The following is an 18,064-nucleotide window of genomic DNA, read 5'->3' on the forward strand; positions in this document are numbered from 1 at the left end:
TCCAAAAATAGGAATTTGTGGGCCATTCTGGCTGTAAATCGCTGTTTAAGACATGGAGATTTTTGGACAAAATGGTACACAATCTCTATTTTTAGGCACCAAAATAGCGTGTATTAACGTTATAGTATGTTTGATTAATAATACAAATATTATGGTGATATTCTACTTACTTTTTTTCTTAAATTAACAGGTAACTTCTTAGTTCTTCGAATTTGGCTGCTTCTTTTCAGGAGACTGGTCTTCACTGCAATTGTAAAAGCTTCAAATTATTAACTTTGTATATAGCGCCGTTTTTAATTTATATATTGATATTTTTAACTGAAATCCTCAGTGCCTTCTTTAAAACCATTAAACTAATTTATTTACATAAGATACATTGCATCAGTTCAGTACATATGATATGTTCTTAATGAACAAATTGTATTGAATGACTAACTGTAGCAAAAAAAATATCTTTACTATGTCTTGTGAAATTTATAATATACCAGTGAATACCACTATTTCTGTAAGTTAGCTGTTCTAGGTAATAGCACCTCAATGTCATGTCTAAATTAACGTAATTAAGTAAATAAATAAAAACAAAAAGATATGAAATTGTATAAAGATTTAAACAGATTGTGCTTGCATGCAATTTTGTTTGAATATATGTAGTCAATATATTTCATTTAAAAAATGTTAGTTTAACATGATGTGTGTATAAAGAAAGTAACTAGTATAAAGGTGTATAAGTGATAGTTGATTTTAGGATATTGAAAAAATAAAATAAATTCATTTTACAGATTACACAAGCTAAGTGTTTGAAAATGTGTTCATCTACTGTACAGAAAATATGCATACCTGAAGTTTGTGTTCATGCATATGGATATGCATGGAGCTGCAAGTAGAAATCTTGGAGACTTGTACAGAATTTCTGGTAGATGGTGCTTGCCAATGATATGACACTTGTACTCAGAGAGATTCACAGTACATTTGCATTGCTGATCTATGATGATGCAGTTAGATCTAGAGGTCTTGAATGTGATTGGTGCATGTTCATGTGATTTTCTAGTTACATCCAATGAGGGAATGGCAGAGAGAGTGAAGTGGAAATGGTAGAAGGGTTTTTCATGTTACGATATGTCCGCGGACATGGCGGTAGTTCGCGGACATCGGGAGTTACATCCGGGCATTTTTGGGTTCAGAAGTCATGCAAATGAGAATAAGCACTGAAAGAGATTGGTCAGGAAAGTTTAGTGGGTGTGTTGTGCCAGGAGAGAGTTTCTCAGATACTCTTTTTGCCGAGAGAACAAAAGATAGCTATGGCTGTGTGTTTCAGAAAACAGATTGTTTGAATTTTGGGAGATTTGTGGATACATTGGTTGAAGGTGCATGCAGAAAGCTGTGGAGTAGCTGTAGATCTTGGATTCCTACATGTGGAAGTACATGGCATGGAGTACGTGGAATGAAGTGGTTGGACTTGCTACCCCTCTGTGCTACTTTGGAGACAGAGCAACATCCAGATATAATTGTAATTCATTGTGGAGGGAACAGTTTAGGACATGTGACTGGATTTTTTTTGCAATTTGCTATGAAAGAAGGACTTGGGACGGTTATGGACATGTTTCCTAATTCTCAAGTGATATTTTTACGGATTGCGCAGAGACAAATGTGGCTTTGTTCTTCTTCATTTGGTCCACAAATGGAAAAAGCAAGGCGCAATGTTAATAAGGCTGTTTGTGCCTTTCTAAGAGATTTTGGCATGTCGTCTTTTCACAATGAAAATATTATGTTTCGTAGTACAAACATTTTTCGCAGAGATGGAGTCCATCTTACTTATGCTGGCAATCAGATTTTTCTGAGAAATGTACAAAATGCATTGCGACCTTTTTTGGAATTACAACAACCATTTTGAAGTAGGTGTTAAGCATTTATAATTTTTGACTTACAAACACCACCCAAAGGCTCTTTTCAGAGCCACCACTTCTTCCCAGAGAAAATTGCAATGTTTCTGATGGGGCAGCAACCCAATTTTTTAAATGTTCGCGAACTGTCCGTGGACTTCTAAAAAATACAAAGGGCCCTGCTTCATTTATTTTCATTTCTATTTCTAACTGTGAAAGGTGGCTCTGAAAAAGCCTTATTTTTTTTGTTTTTTGATATTTTGTATTTTTTTTGGTTTTTTATACACGACACACTAGGAGAGGAGGGGAAAGGAAGGTAAAGGGGGGGGACACCAACCACAGGGATAAGAAAGGGCGAGCTAAGAGAGGACGATGTAGTGTGGGTTTTATTTAGGTAGTGAGCAGATCTTCTCGTGCTCTGAGACGATAGTCTTAAAAGCACTATGAAGTCGCTCCTCCCTGCAGAGTACTGTGTCACAGTACATACATACATACATACATACATACAACTGTGACCCTCGAAAGGTAAGGGTCATCAGCATTCTGTATGGCCTGTGACGCAGCTTGAGGAAGACCCTGTCCCACAGAGGTCGCCCTTGTGGTGACAGGATCAGAAACAGAGGATGAAGTAGAGGAAACCAACCTGCTAAGTTGTTCGCAAGGTACAACCCTGCGAATAGCCCCAGAGTGAAATGACCTCAGGTGTCACTTCATAGTAGTGGTCCTAAAGCTGTACTTACCGTGCTTCCCGCGACCGAGTACTCATTACAGGTAACACGGTTCACACGAGCCGTAGGAACATTACCATGAATGGTAAATAACCGCCACACCCAAGACTCACGCCTAGTGCGGGTAGTAGGGTTTTCCTCTACCTCATTCTCATCATCCTCTTCTTCCTCCTCCACATCCTCACTCCTGTTCCCCTCTTCAGGCCCTTGAGGAGGTGGTGGAGGGGGTGGGGTTGGTGCTGAAGTAGATGCAGCACCAGGTGGCAGTTCTGCAGCCAGGGATGCCATCTCGATGGTGTAATCAGCAAGTTGCTGGAGAAATAGCTGTGCTCTGAAGAATAGCCAGAAACACAATGAGAATAAGCTCTAGGGCGTGGTCTTTTATAGGGGTGCTTGTGCGCTGTTCGCGGACATGCGCGCTGTCCGCGGACAGATCGAACACAAAAAAAAGTTTGAAAAGTTTCAAAAGGTATGTAGAAACTCAGGATTACTATGTGGGACTTGTGCCATGGTGAGATTTTATTGAAAAATATTATGGATTAATTGAAAATGTACTTTTAATTTGTTCGGGGACCCGAACAGTGTCCTCATTTAGAACACGCGATCAGCGTGGGCGCGGTCATAGAATCCGTTTGCGAACAGGTCCGCGAAGGAAGCGCATGTCCGCAGGACACCAAATGCACGGAGATTGGCTAGCGCATGCGCATTGATGTTCTACGGACACTGTTCGGGTCCTGAACTAATTAAAATTGCGTCACACGTGAAACGAACATTTCAGGACACTGCGTGTGTTCTTAGAACAGTTTGAACTTACTAGCGAACACTACGGACAGATATAGTGTTCTTTAAGACACCTCCATTTTCATTTAATTACGAACAATTCAGGACACCGCGTGTGTTCTTAGAACAGTTTGAACTTACTAGCGAACACTACGGACAGATATAGTGTTCTTTAGGACACCTCCATTTTCGTTTATGTACGAACATTTCAGAACACCTGCACTGTCCGTGGACACCTACATTGTTTTTTTTTTAAAAAAAAAACAAAACTATTTACAACACAATATAAAAATGTAACTTTATTTAACATATATTAATACTTTATGACAGAAAAGGTGAGGCAGAAACAAACAAAAACAGGAGAATTAGGGGTTTCATCATGATTGTTATTAGGGGAAGAAGGGATGGAAGTCTCATCAAAACGTTTTGGGTTATGGAGAGGGTTTGGGGATAATTGATTGGGATATGGTGAGGAGGGACAGGTACATGTGGGGCAATGGTACGAGGTTTTTGGTTTAAAATGATCAACAAAAGTTTTCAAATTATTAAATTTAGTCAACAATAAATCAATTTTTTTTTCTTCTATACTGTGAAAAGTGTTACCCATAACAGGTTTTTCTGAAGTATTTTCTATTTTGGTATGCTCTGTACAAAAAAAAAATATATATGTTAAATGTATACAAAATAATAATTAAATGGTTTATATTATAAAGTGTTTACCATTAGTTTCACTATCTTGTGACATTTCTTCATGTGGGAAATGTTCCTCTAGCCATTCCAGAGTACTAGACATTTCTGTGAGAGAAAAAAAAAAGATAATATTTTTATCTAATACAGAAAGTTTATAAATATATGAATAAAATTAAGTACACTTACTATTTCAGATAAGATATGTCCTATGAACTCAGTGGGTCTGCTCTTGTTCTCAGTTCTGTTGTGTTTGTGAGGTAATTATGTTGGAAGCCAATTTATTTTCTTGTGGTATATTCCATTTTAGAACATAGTGCATTTAAATGAATGGTTAGTGTGTTGTATAAATGGGTTACATTTCTTATGTATTAGTACATATAATGTGTTTGTGTGCTTTTTTTAAAATTTGTTAAATGTTCCTATGTTATGATATAACAATCAAAACATACCCCCCCAGAGTTTTTTTTAGGTAGTGGTACTGTTTTTCGAACATGTCCGCGAACATTAAATGAGTTCGCGGACATCAAGTACAGTAGAAGAGATTCAGTCAGTTCCATATGATATGTATATAAAGTGAAAGTCATTATTGTTAAGTTGCACTAATAAAAACCTACGAAATTCAATGACAAAACTTTGTTAAAGGGACGTTATGGTTAAGTTGCGCTACTAAAAACCTATGAAATTCAGTGAAAAAACTTTGTTAAAGGGAAATTATGGTTCCAAGTAAAACGGAAAAACCCTTGAAATTCACCAGTTATGGTAAGCTAAGCAACCATAACTCGCGCCACCACCGTGCACTGCTAAGACTAACACCCAGGACATCGCAAATGTCATTGATGACATCACTGATGACATCACATGTCTGGCTAACTTTTCTTTTGCTGACATATCTAGGCCACATGGTTTTCTTCAGTAACAGTCAGAAACTAAAAAAAATATTTTATTTGTAGACGTGTCTTTCAAGTAGGTTCTTACAGTAATTCCCTTAGAGTCCAGTCACATCATATGAAACGTATACATACGGGAAGACACAAGCTTGAAAGACAGCTATCCTTTTTGTGCATAAAGATAATCAATAGACTTATGAGCACTTTCTGATAGTTCTTTTTTTATGGCTGTACTTTCCTGTATATGGTCATATTTGTATACATTGTACTCACTACTTTCCTTAGGGTCCAATCACATCAAGTGATACATATACATAGGGTAAATAGCAGCTTTGAAACAGAGCAATCATTTATTTGCATGAAAATAATCAGTTAAGTTATGAATTGTTTCTGCTACTACTTGTGCTTTTTTGCTAACTTCACTTTCCCTGTATATACCCATATTGTTATGTGTTCTTGTGTCTTTGTGTTTTGTCTATAGTAATGCAATTATGTAATACATGTGTTTTATTAGCTACTTATTACATATTTCACAGTACACAAAAATCTATTAAGAAAACAATTATTTCATTATTCAACATATTAACATTCCGAATATTATACCTTCATCTTGTACGCTGCACACAATGTTATGTTTCTGTATGAGTAGCTTAGTATACTAGATAGAACCCCATAATAGAATGCTATTTATATCAATGCATCATTCAATGCACTAATTAGGGTATGATATTTATTGCAATGATCCTTGACACATTTTTCGCAACATTATAATAAGAATCCCTTGTACACATTTCATGAAAACTACATACATATGTGATGTCATCAGTGATGTCATCAATGACATTTGTGATGTCATCTTTGATGTCCTGGGTGTTAGTCTTAGCAGTGCACGGTTGCTTAGCTTACCATAACTGGCGAATTTCAAGGGTTTTTCGGTTTTACTTGGAACCATAACGTCCCTTTAACAAAGTTTTTTCACTATATATATATATATATATATATATATATATATATATATATATATATATATATATACACATATATATACACATATATATATATATATATATACACACATATATTTGGCAAAGAAGGGTGTGAGGGGTGCACTCTGGGTCCCAGCTAGATGTACCTTTCCACAGTCCAGTTGATGTTCTCCTAGCGCGCTTTCTTGCCTCTTCCAATCATCAGGGAGGCAGTCTGTTCAGGTGTTGATGGTCTCAGGGGATTCTGGTTGCTGTAGTCATTCAAGTAGCCAGGAAACAACTCAACCTCCAATTACAAAGTGTAAAACCCCAGTTGGGGGGAGGGGGGAAACCAACAGTGTGGCTCTCCTGAGTAGGGGCATGTGTCACCCCGGTGCCGCCGCCTCTGGAGCCCGGGACTCCTAAAAGATTTGACAAAGGAGGGTGCGAGGGGCGCACTCTGGGTCCCAGCTAGATGTACCTTTCCACAGTCCAGTTGATGTTCTCCTCCTAGCGCGCTTTCTTGCCTTGTTGATTTTCCCCCCTCCCCCCAACTGGGGTTTTACACTTTGTAATTTGAGGATGAGTTGTTTCCTGGCTACTTGAATGACTACAACAACCAGAATTCCCTGAGGCCATCACTGGTAGTAACCATCAACACCTGAACAAACACCTGAACAGACTGCCTCCCTGATGATTGCAAGAGGCAAGAAAGCACGCTAGGAGGAGATCATCAACTGGACTGTTGAAAGGTACATCTAGCTGGGACCCAGAGTGCGCCCCTCACACCCCTCCCTGATATATATATATATATATATTATATGATACATTACTCACCGTAATCGTATTTCTGATGCTTGTATCTGCTTAGATTCACATGCTGTGCATAGGCCGACATCTAGTGAAAGCTGCGGAGTATTACAGTTTGTTTTTCGAAACTCAAAAATTGGGCGTCGACACAGGGCGTGCCAGTAATACTATCCCTAGCGTGACGTCCACTGTACCCATGATCCCTCACGCGTCTAGGACCCTCAGATTGTATTTTTTCTGAGATGAGGTAGCATGAGGAGTAGCATGAGTACAGATGATCCAAGCAGATAGAAGATAGATAAGATAAGACTACAAGCATCCATGCGCCTTCTCTCAGAGGGGAGGAAGGGTGGGTCGCATGTGAATCTAAGCAGATACAAGCATCAGAAATACGATTACGGTGAGTAATGTATCCCTTCTGAGACTTGTGGAATCTGCTTAGATCACATGCTGTGCATAAATTAGAGAGCAGTGTTAGGAGGTGGGATTTGAGAAGGGTCATGAGCAAATAAATGTCTTAGAACCGCTTGTCCCACTTGAGTATCTGTCTTGGAATGGGTGTCAATGCAGTAGTGCTGAGTAAAAGTGTTAATAGAGCTCCAAGTAGCTGCTTTCCAAATGGTGTCATGGGGAACATTTTCAATGAAAGCCAGAGTGGCCCCAATGCCTCTTGTCAAGTGGGCTCTGGGCGTAAAAGGCAAAGTTTTGTCAGAAAGAGAATAACACAACTGGATACAGTTGACAATCCACTTGGAGATGGCACCCTTAGAGACGCGATCTCCCTCTTTGCCTGTGGCTACGGAGACAAACAGTTGATCTGTTTTCCCAAGCGGTCTGGTCTAGTTTACGTAGTAAAGGACCTCCGTACGCACATCTAGGGTGTGTAGTTTAACCTCAGCCGAGCTTTGTGGGTTTTGGAAGAAAGCCGGAAGCTCGATGGACTGGTTTACATGGAATTTGGAAATAAACTTAGGTGAGAACCTAGGGTGTCTCCGTAAAACCAGCTTATCCTTATGAATAGTAAAGAAAGGATCCTGCACTGACAGAGCCTGAATTTCACTGACCCTTCTTATGGATGTAATGGCTACCAAGAAGGCAGTCTTATAGGTCAGGTGTTTGAGACTTGTCTTATGCATGGGCTCGAGTTTAGATAGCACCACGTTCAGGTCCCATCCTGGTGGTGTGTTAGGTATAGGAGGATGAAGTCTCTTTACTCCCTCCATGAAGGCTTTAACCACGGGTACCTTCCACCACGACACCTTGCTATGTGAGGTGGTGTACGCTGACAGTGCTGCCAGGTGTACCTTTAGTGAGTTAAAAACTAACCCTGCGTCCAGCAGGTGGAGCATGTATGTCACGATTGTGGAAGGAGTGCAATCAACTGGGTTGATTTGTTTATACTGGCACCAGATAACAAATCTGTTCCATTTGTCGAAGTAGCAATGTCTCGTGTTCGGTTTCCTAGACTCTTTTAGGATGTCCATACACCTCTGTGGTAAATTGAGATGTCCAAACTCTATGACCTCAGGAGCCATGCTGCTAGGTTCATGGAGTTGGGTTGAGGATGCACCTTCTGACCTTGGTGCTGGGACAAAAGGTTGTACCAGCCCGGGAGTTTGATGGGATCGCACACCGAGCGTCTGCGTAGGTGTGGAAACCACGGTGGTCTTGCCCACTTGGGAGCAACTAGGACAAGCGTCATTGACTCTCTGTTCATCTTGTTCACCACCTTCCTGATGAGGAGTTGGTGGAAAAGCGTACGCAAACATCCCTGACCAGTTCATCCACAGGGTGTTCCCCAGGGAGTCTGGTTGGGGAAACCTGGATGCGAATCCTGGGCACGGTCTGTTTTTGCTTGTGGCGAATAGGTCTATAGTGGGGAACCCCCACTGAGCGAAGAGATGATCTACGATATCTCTGTGTAGACACCATTCGTGTTCCTCCGGAAGGGGATCTCTGCTCAAAGCGTCCGCTAGAGAATTGAGATCCCCTGGAACATGTTGAGATGACGGAAAGATGTTCCGTCTGAGTGCCCATATGCAAATTTTCTGGGCAAGTTTGGACAGATTTGGCGAACGAGTCCCTCCTTGCTTGTTCAGGTAGAACATGGCTGTCGTGCTGTCCGTCCGGATCTGTACCGACAGGTTCAATAGGTGGGGCTCGAACGCTTGAAGTGCTCTGAAAACTGCCAGAAGATCTAGCAGGTTGATGTGATTCTTGGCCACTGTGTGAGACCAGAGACCCTGAGCTGTGTGGTGGAGATGGTGAGCTCCCCATCTTGTCAAGCATGCGTCCGTCGTGACTACCGCCTGTATCTCGGGATCGTAAAAGGGTTTCCCCTTGGATAGATTGTCTCTTGTCCACCAGTGGAGGCTTTGTACAAGTGTTGGCGAAACTACCACTAGATCGTCCCACTGACCACTTGCCTGAGACCAGTTTCGCCAACCATTCTTGCATGGGACGCATGCGCAGGCGCGCGTGGGGGACCAGGTAAATACATGACGCCATCATGCCCAGCAAACGCGTGGCTTTGCGTACTGTTATCTGGCGACCGGTTTGATATTGCGGAATTTGCAGTAGTATATTCCGAATTCTTTCCTCTGAAGGAAAAGCCAACCCCTCTTGAGTATTTAGAACAGCTCCTAGGAACTGCTTGGAGGTGCTGGGCACCAGACTTGATTTTTTCTCGTTTATGGAGAAGCCCAATTCAAAGAGGAGGTCGATAGTTCTTTGAATGTTTGTCCTGCAAATTACTGGGGTCTCCCCCGTGATGAGCCAGTCGTCCAGATAAGGGTACACTGGGATTGCCTCCCTGCGTAGGTGTGCCGCCGCCACCGCCAGTACCTTGGTGAATACTCTTGGAGCCGGGCTATCCCGAAAGGCAGTACCTTGAAGCGCAGATATTTTCTGTGCGCTGGGAACATGGAAATATGAAAATAGGCATCTTTCATATCCAATGTTGCCATGTAATCCCTTTTTTTAGGAGGGGAATTACCTCTTGGAGAGTAGTCATGCGAAATTTTTGGGGCTTGACATACTTGTTTGCAGGCCGCAAGTCCAATACTGGGCGCATTGTCACATTTTTTTTGGCACAAGGAAGTAAGTTGAATAAAAACCCTTGTTTACCTGGTGTCCTGGGACGAGTTCTATCGCGTCCTTTGCAAGAAGAATTTCAATCTCTTCGAGTAGGATCTTCTGGTGGTATAAGGAGTATATTCTTTGTCGTGGAGGGTGGTTTTGGGGACGCTCTAGGAGTTCTATGCAGTATCCTGCGGACACTGTGGACAGCACCCATCTGTCTGATGTGATCCCTTCCCAAGCTTGGGTGAAGATGGAAATGCGTCCCCCTACTGGGGATGCGCGAGAAGGGACCCTGAACGGAGCATCACTGTTTTGGTGGAGGCGTGCCCCCTCCTTTATTGGGACTGCCTCTACCCCTACCACAACCTCTTTATTACCCCTGCCATAATTCTGGGTAGAATGCTGGTTAGTGTTCCATGCAGTACCCTGGCCTTGGGAATAGTTAGAGCCTCTTTGGGAGTTTTGTCCGCGAGGCCGACAAAAATTGCCATTCCCTCTCTGGTTAGGGGGTTTGTTGGTTAGTTGCCCTAGGGACTTGAGTGTCTCGTACTCGTCCTTGGCATTCTTTAGTGCGTCCTCAACCGCCTTTCTAAACAATAGATCCGGCTCCACCAGTTTATCTATCAGTGATGCTTGGGTCTTGGCCTTGAAACCAGACTGCCGTAGCCAAGCATTCCTCTTGATGACCGTGCTTTCAGCAATTAATCTGCCGGCGTTATCCGCGGCATCAAAGGTTGATTTTAAAATGCAACCTGATACGGCTCTCCCCTCGGCCGAAACACGTGCCAATTGGCTTTTTAAGGGTTCTGGGGCGGAGTCTATGAGAGCCGCGACTTCTTCCCATTGATGGCAGTTGTAACTAGCCAGCAGGGTGGTGGAGTTTGCCATCCTTGCCTGGTAGGCGGAAGTGGAGGCTACTTTCCTGCCCAAGCCATAAATCTTCTTGCTCTCCTTGTCGGGGGGAGCTTCGGACGATGACAAGGGTGTTCCCGCCCTCTTACGGATGTTTGTAACAACCAGGGAGTCCGGTTTGAGATGTCCCCTTATGTATAGTGGGTCAGATTGGGCTGCCCTGAAAAGCTTTTCAATTCTGGGGTTTACTGCCCTAGTGAGATTGGGGTTAACAAGGGAAGGGTCTATCCTCCTTTGTATTGACTTAAGGATAGGGATGGCCTGAGCAACAGGTCTCCTCTCTCCCACCAGTTCCTCTGCAAAGTCCCTCTCTTCCTGAGCACCTTGGGTGTCAATGTGGAAGTGCTGTGCCGCTCTGGACAACACCTCATTCAGGAGAGGTTGGTTGTCGACCGGGGAGTCGGTAACCGCGGGCTCTTTCTCTACTGGGGAATCTACCCTGTATGTATCTGGGTCGTCCTCTTCCTCTTCCTCTTCCTCTTCTTCCTCCTCCTCCTCCTCCTGGTCTTCATCATCCCCGTAATAGCCTGTCCCAGTTTGTTCTTCGAACATGCCCACGTCTGGATCCTCAACAAAGGATGGATCTTCCCGGTATTGAGAATAGGGCTGTATATAGAAGGGGTTTGAAGCTAGAGTTGGTGCTTCACCCCGGGACTTCCTACTTGGGGGTATTGGATTCTTGGAGCCTGAGGGAGTTGACCCTTCTGGTGTATAAGAGAGAAAGTGTTCCGGGTTCTTGGCATAGAAATCTGCCACTGATGACATCCTTGACATTACTCTGTATGTCCATACTGGACCATTCCTTTGAACTGGGAATAACTCTTTCCTGGAGTGCTTTCTCCGTTTTATCCTGACTAGACCTAATGGTTTGAACAGGGGTTTTAGGGACAACAGATTGAGATTTGTCCTGGCTAGACCTACTGGCCTGAACAGGGGCCTTAAGGACAGGGGTCTGAGACTTGTCCATCTGTTTAGGTGGAGTAGAATGTAGTTTTGGAGAGGAAGTAGGCTGGGACTGCTTACTTCGTTGTTTTCCCCCTCCCCGTGGGTGGAAGAGTGCTTCCCCGACTTTTGGGCCCTATCAGAGCTTTTCGATGCCTGGCGTCGAAATTCGGGGGTAGAGTCCCTGTCTCTGGAGAGTGTAAGGGATTCGGTAGCAGCCTTGCCGCTGCCTGCAGACACCGACTCCTGGAGTGTGGCTTGGGGGTAGAGGTCGGCGTCGTCCTCCGACGACCGAACCTCAGTCACTAAGGGGAGCGAGGCACTTTTAGCAACAGTGGAGGGTTGCTTGGTGTCATGAGGAGATCTCGAACGCGAAGAGGACACCGACTCGGTGGACCGTTCTCTACGTGCCTCTTGCTGAGAACTCGACATGCGTGTCGAGTCTTGGTTGGACTTCTGTTTGCTGGAAGTGGTGTGGGTAGCGCTCGTGTCGCCGGGGGTCTTCCCCATAGCTGCCCTGCCGGACAACCTTCCGAGGTCGGGGACTTGCGCTTGGCTGTCCATCGACGCCACATTGCCCTCGCCGTCTGAAAGCACGGCGTCGCTGCCATCGCTGAAGGCACCCTCCGCGGCCATGGCCTCTTCTCGCCTGGTGTGGTGGGCCCAACGCTTTGTCGAACGGTCCTTAAGGGTCTTCGGTTTAAACCGACTGCACGCTCTGCAATTCGCCTCGGGGTGGTCCCTCGGCAAGCAGAGGTTACACGTGGCGTGTCTGTCAACCCCAGGATACTTGCAGTTGCACTTGGAGCAAAATTGAAAGAGGGTACCCTCCATACGCACCCTATGGCAGCAGGCTTGGAGTGTAGGAATATAAGTAATGTACCTATATTAAACAGAGTGTAGGATATGTGCCAACCCCCACTCTCCCTACTTGCAGGGCCGAGTCCAGAGGACTTCCGAGGACCGGGCCGAGGCCAGAGGCCTTCCGAGGACCAAATCCGTTGCTGTAGTCTGACGGTTGAATTTTCTCCGATCCGGCGTCGAGTGTCGATGTTCAGAGACTCGACGTAGAGGTGGAATAAACGGGGAAATATATAACAATATTAGCAAAATCTGACCAAGTCAGGGAACTCCGCTCAGTGCTTCCGACCAGCATGGCGGAAAAAAACAATCTGAGGGTCCTAGACGCGTGAGGAATCATGGGCACAGTGGACGTCACACTAGGGATAGTATTACTGGCACGCCCTGTGTCGACGCCCAATTTTCGAGTTTCGAAAAACAAACTAATACTCTGCAGCTTCAACTAGATGTCGGCCTATGCACAGCATGTGATCTAAGCAGATTCCACAAGCCTCAGATATATATATATATATAAAAAATAGGGCTTGCCTTATTTCTATTTCCCACTTTTAACAGGACTAACATGTCGATGACACCAGGATGAGTGGGGCAAGTTGCAAAGCACGGATACCGAACTGCGATTACTGGTTTCACAAAGATATCTGAAGTGTGTGATTAACTAGCTCTTTGCAATTTTCTCTCAAAGCGCAGTCTCACCAACTTTGTCATACTCAATTTTTCAACCGCAGAAGGATGAAGGACAGAGCTAGGCATGGTGGACTGCAAACAGAGCAGACGCTCACATTTCTGAAGCCAGTTTTACCAGAAATAAGCTTGAATTTCGTTCCAGTATGCTGCACAATTGTTTGGAGGGTCTGCTGGATGATACTGGAAGCAACCATGATTGAAACACTTGACAAATTCAATAAAAATGTTCAATGCTCAGCTGCAGAGGCTTTCATTAAACACCTGCAAACTCTTTAGTGCTGCAACATCGTGTGACCTGCAGCTGGCCCCCTTTGTACCTCGCTAGAGTGCAGGAGTAGGCTGATGCCTTATTTCTAATGACACCGACAGAGCCTCAGCTCCTTCCCAAGTTGGCTGGCAGGCCAACTCCTCACCAATGTTTGAGTGCCTATGAATGAAGTATGTCTGAGGTATTCTTGCTTTGAGATATGATATTTGTGCGGTACCTATCAGATAGGTTATTTTATCACTAACTGACTCTAGATTTGCACGGTCACAGGTACTTCTGATGAATTTTTGAATTTTAGAACTATATAAATTGATTTTTATATAAGTTTTTTATACAGTGTTGATATGTGAATAAAAAATATTTATGATTGTATTATGTCCTAGTGAGTAGAATTGAATTCTTTCTCATCACACATTGCTGTGAAATACAGACGCTTGGTCCTCTTATTTAGATATAGGTAAGAAATGAAGTTTTGTTAACCAACTGTACACTTGAACTCTCTAACACAGATTCACGAGTTTTATGGTCTTCGATGTTTAAATTAGTATAAGGTTATATACAGGCCAGGCCATAGGACTGAGATGCGCCTGTTATCCCCCGTTACTCCTGTTGGTTGTTGTCAACTCCTCATCGGGTCTGCCTTTCCCGACCTACTGACAGTCTGCAGTTACCTTGCTGCTCTATGGCTGCGCTGCGGGCCTCTGATTGGGTGAGCTTCACAATAGAAGAAAATTGCCCGAGCCGGCAGGCTGTGCTGGCTCACCACCCAAGGCCCTACTTTAGGCTCGGTCTGTCCCCAGACGGTGCTGCGGTGGCAGAGTACTTTTCCTGCCATGATGTCTCATCACGATGAATGTGAAGGGGCTACCCCCTCCTGTTTCCATTCTTCTTTGCGCCTGCATCTCTCACTGCTCTTCTCTTTGCGTTTCACTGCACTGCTGGGCTTCTTCTTTCCCTCCATTTCTGTCTCTTGCACTCACTTGGTTCTCTACCTCATTCCCCTCTGTCTCACCCTTGGGCAACCTCTGCTGACCCTTGTGTGACTATCTCCACCTCGTCACTGCCCTACAGTCCTTGGAGCACGTGCTTCCCTTCTTGGCTTGTTCCGCCTCTGCCTCCTATCCTCCTGTCCATCACTGTGGCCTGTGTGCTCCCTCGTCTATGCCCTCATTCTTAGCAACCCTACCCTCCCCTCCTATCCTCTGTCCGTCCCTCCCTCCCTCCCTCCCTGCTGTGTCTTGTTTACACTGCACTCATTGCCCACTTCCTGTCTTCCTACTCCTTCCCCACTTTCACCCGTTTCTTGCAGCCTTCTCTTCTCACCCTCGCTCTCCCACCCCTCTTGCTTGCAGTCCTCTTCCAAATTAGCTTTCAAAAATTGATTAGCAGAGTTTTCTAATGAAAATATTTTTGATCAGCAATTTTGTACTAATATTGTTAATGTCAACATAAGTTATTTGTACCCAAGACATGAAATGAGCAATACAGCAGTTGAGGGTACCGTTGAAATAAGACATTAAAGAGGAGTTGGGCCTAGCAAATTCTTTAAACTTCAGGTAGACTTGCAGGTCGGGTAACTTAGTTTACCTAGCCAAACTAAGAGAAATGCACTTGACCCATAGTAAAGGAAGAATAACAAATGTAAAATGTGTTTTCTGTAAATGGTGCATGTCACTAAAAACCCACTTAATGTTGGGCACACTGCTGCCACCCAGAGGCAAGCCATGCACAGAGAAGCTTTTATTTGACATTTATTGCAAACAAAGTCAATGTTAAATAAAAGTTTCAAACATCTCTTGTAAATGCTACTCTCCCTTCATAAAAACTACTTGACTGTATGAGTAGGCAAAAAGACAGCCATAGATTAATGTCTGTAAAATGTAAAAGGTAAGCTGAAGGAATGGCCACAACTAAATAGATATGATAAAAAAGGCTCTGAAAACAGTTTGCCCAGCTCTCTCCTGCAAGTGGTAATATATAATACATTCACAAAGCAAAGCGAGCTCTAGAGACCAACTACAGTGTCTGGTATTGCAGTAGATCTGTGGATGTCCAGACTGGATGGAACTATTGATCAATACTTTGCGTAAGCATTTAGTTTGCTTTGTGTAAGAGGAAATACAGAGACTAAGCAGAGTGGATTGCGTAGCAGGCAGAGAACTTGACAAACTATTTATATATTGTAGTTTGTGGTTATCTCACTTTCAGGGTACCTGGTATAAACCAACAGGGTGATCATATAGAATCTCAAGGATTATGGGTTTGGTCATGGGTGGAGTACCAGTTGCAAGATGTATGCAACCTGCAGGTTTCATAACTAGGTGTGCCATCAAAACCATATCATGTGATCATGTACATTTTCAAACTTTCACTAGTCAACATGATGCATCTTCCCCAACAAAATGAAATATAGTTGACACTATGAAATTCAGATATACTAACCGAAACTTTACTCTAAAGCATGGAGATGATTCAGTGTTTTACAGTATCAATACTGTAATTATGCATTATGTAACAACTTACATTTTAGGAAGGGAACTGCACAACTTTTTTTTTACATCATTTACAATTTTCAAACAAATACAAAGAGAAAGGATAAAAGCATTATAAAGATGATCACATGAAGTATTTTCCAAAATAATTAATTAAAAATGAGCATCAAATAAGAAATACAATGACAGAGTAAACAAATCAATAAGAAATAATCATTAAACAAAGATACTCGCATAGTAAAATGACCCAAAATCCATAAAACAACCACAGATAAAACAAACTAATAGACAACCAAACCAAAAAAACAAAAAAAAAAAACTAACAAACAATCCACACCAAACAAACCATCAACCAAATACACTCATACCTCACTTTAAAAGATATAAACTTGACACATACTGGTCTTTGCCAGACAGGATATATAAAGGTCAATAAAAGTATCAAAGAATTAGGTGGACTCTTGAGTGGGTACCTTCCCATAGAACTGGTCATTTAGCCTTGTTCGTTCTCAAAGAGGGACGCCTATGCACTATTTATTAATAAAAGTATCATCCCGATTACTTCTGGTTTGCAATTATTTGAAAATAAATTCTTGCCTAGCACTCCTGCACATTCCTTTGGCACTTAGAGTGGAGGAGAGGATTACTGCTGAACTCTCTCGCCATTAGCACTTGAGTGAACAGTGAAAAAGAGGGTCAAGAGAGCATGGCGGGCCGACAAATGAAGGGTTCGAAATTGCTGGGAGCCATTTGTACTCTAGTAGAGCCTGGCTAGCTGGCCCCTGACAACTAGCTAATAGGCCCTATTTTTGACTCTCCAGGCCAATTGATGCCCTACATACATATGTGATATGAATTCTATATTTTCTGAATGTAAATGAAGTATAAAGGACACATTTAGAAGACATTTACCACATAATTGATTACAAATAATAACAAAATTAGGTTTGCATCTCATGTGAAAGGTAGATTTGCAGTACGCCATATAATAGCACCCAGTTCCACACAGATAGCCCATGCCTTCAGAGCGATGCTCTCTTGCTCTTTAAATCTTCATTCAATCACTGCACTGGTTTGTATCTTCCTCTCCGAATGCGTTGAAAGCACTTTATCTTTGAAAAAAAGACCAAAAGCAAACCTGTGCTGTTTTACTAGACCATACGGTTTTCAACACTAATACAGAGTTTGATTTCATTCACGTATGATCAGATGGGAAAACTGGTTCCATTTTAAAAAAAGGTGATATTTTCAAGTCTAGCTAGAGAGCTATTTGGCAGACTTCTTTAAAACACATATTAGAGGGACTCCTGGTGCCAAGTCAGCTGCTCAATGTTGCAGAACCAGTTCATTATGGTGAAAACTCGATTAAAGAGTGTCGTGGAAAAAAAATCTCAGATCACTATTTTTGTTTGTTTATTATTTATACAGCTCACCACACCCTACAGTATCTGGGCGCTATGCAAGACATCTTAGGATATATAAATACATAGGGAAGGATATTAACACAGGGTAGAATGTAGACAGGTAATAGAAGCAATGTAACAACATAACAGTAGTGGCAGCAGGAAACCAAGCGTGCATAGATACATCTGTTGAAGAGAAAGGTTATGCAGACAGGCCAGTAAAGGCCTGTGTCATCTAGTTTCTAAGCATCTGGTTTATAGACTCAAACATTGTATGCGTTGTCCTTGGTAAGTAGCCATTTTTTGGTATTGGACCCAAAACTGTAGTTTAGGGTCCAGTACGTAGGTTAAGTGGGAGGGCATTCCATGTAAGGGCTGCTTGAACCGGGAAGATAGTGCCTCCAGCTCTTTTTAGGTTGAAGCGCGGTGAGATAATACAGCAGGCGTTGGCTGATCTCATAGGTCTAGAAGTAGTTTTTAGAGCAATTTTGTCCAAAAGGTATTTGGGGGCAGCATTTTGCAGACATTTATGGGAGATGGAAACGAGTTTAAAGTAGATTCTATCCTGAATAGAGAGCCATTTGTGACAACTTCTTGTTTTGGATATGTGGTATTTTCTTGGGATACTCAGTGAAGTTCTTACAGCATTATTTTGCAAGGTTTGGAGTTTGTTTAGTG

General features: G+C 42.9%; 1 protein-coding gene across 3 annotated transcripts in view; it reads right to left on the minus strand.

Annotated features, from left to right (window-relative positions):
- LIN7C (lin-7 homolog C, crumbs cell polarity complex component) overlaps positions 1-18,064 on the minus strand; it is a 387,889-nt gene that overhangs the window by 220,333 nt on the left and 149,492 nt on the right. Inside the window, exon 1 of one of the 3 annotated variants that reach the window (XM_069623511.1) lies at positions 4,109-4,196. The exons of the other annotated variants lie outside the window; for them this stretch is intronic. Within the exon in view, the coding sequence (XP_069479612.1) occupies positions 4,109-4,181 (73 nt within the window). The 5' untranslated portion in view covers positions 4,182-4,196. Of the gene's footprint in view, positions 1-4,108; positions 4,197-18,064 lie in introns of those variants that run through there. 3 annotated transcript variants of the gene reach the window in all.

This window comes from Ambystoma mexicanum, chromosome 11, assembly GCF_040938575.1.
Source record: "Ambystoma mexicanum isolate Mex_15411 chromosome 11, UKY_AmexF1_1, whole genome shotgun sequence".
NCBI classification, from domain to species: Eukaryota; Metazoa; Chordata; class Amphibia; order Caudata; family Ambystomatidae; genus Ambystoma; species Ambystoma mexicanum.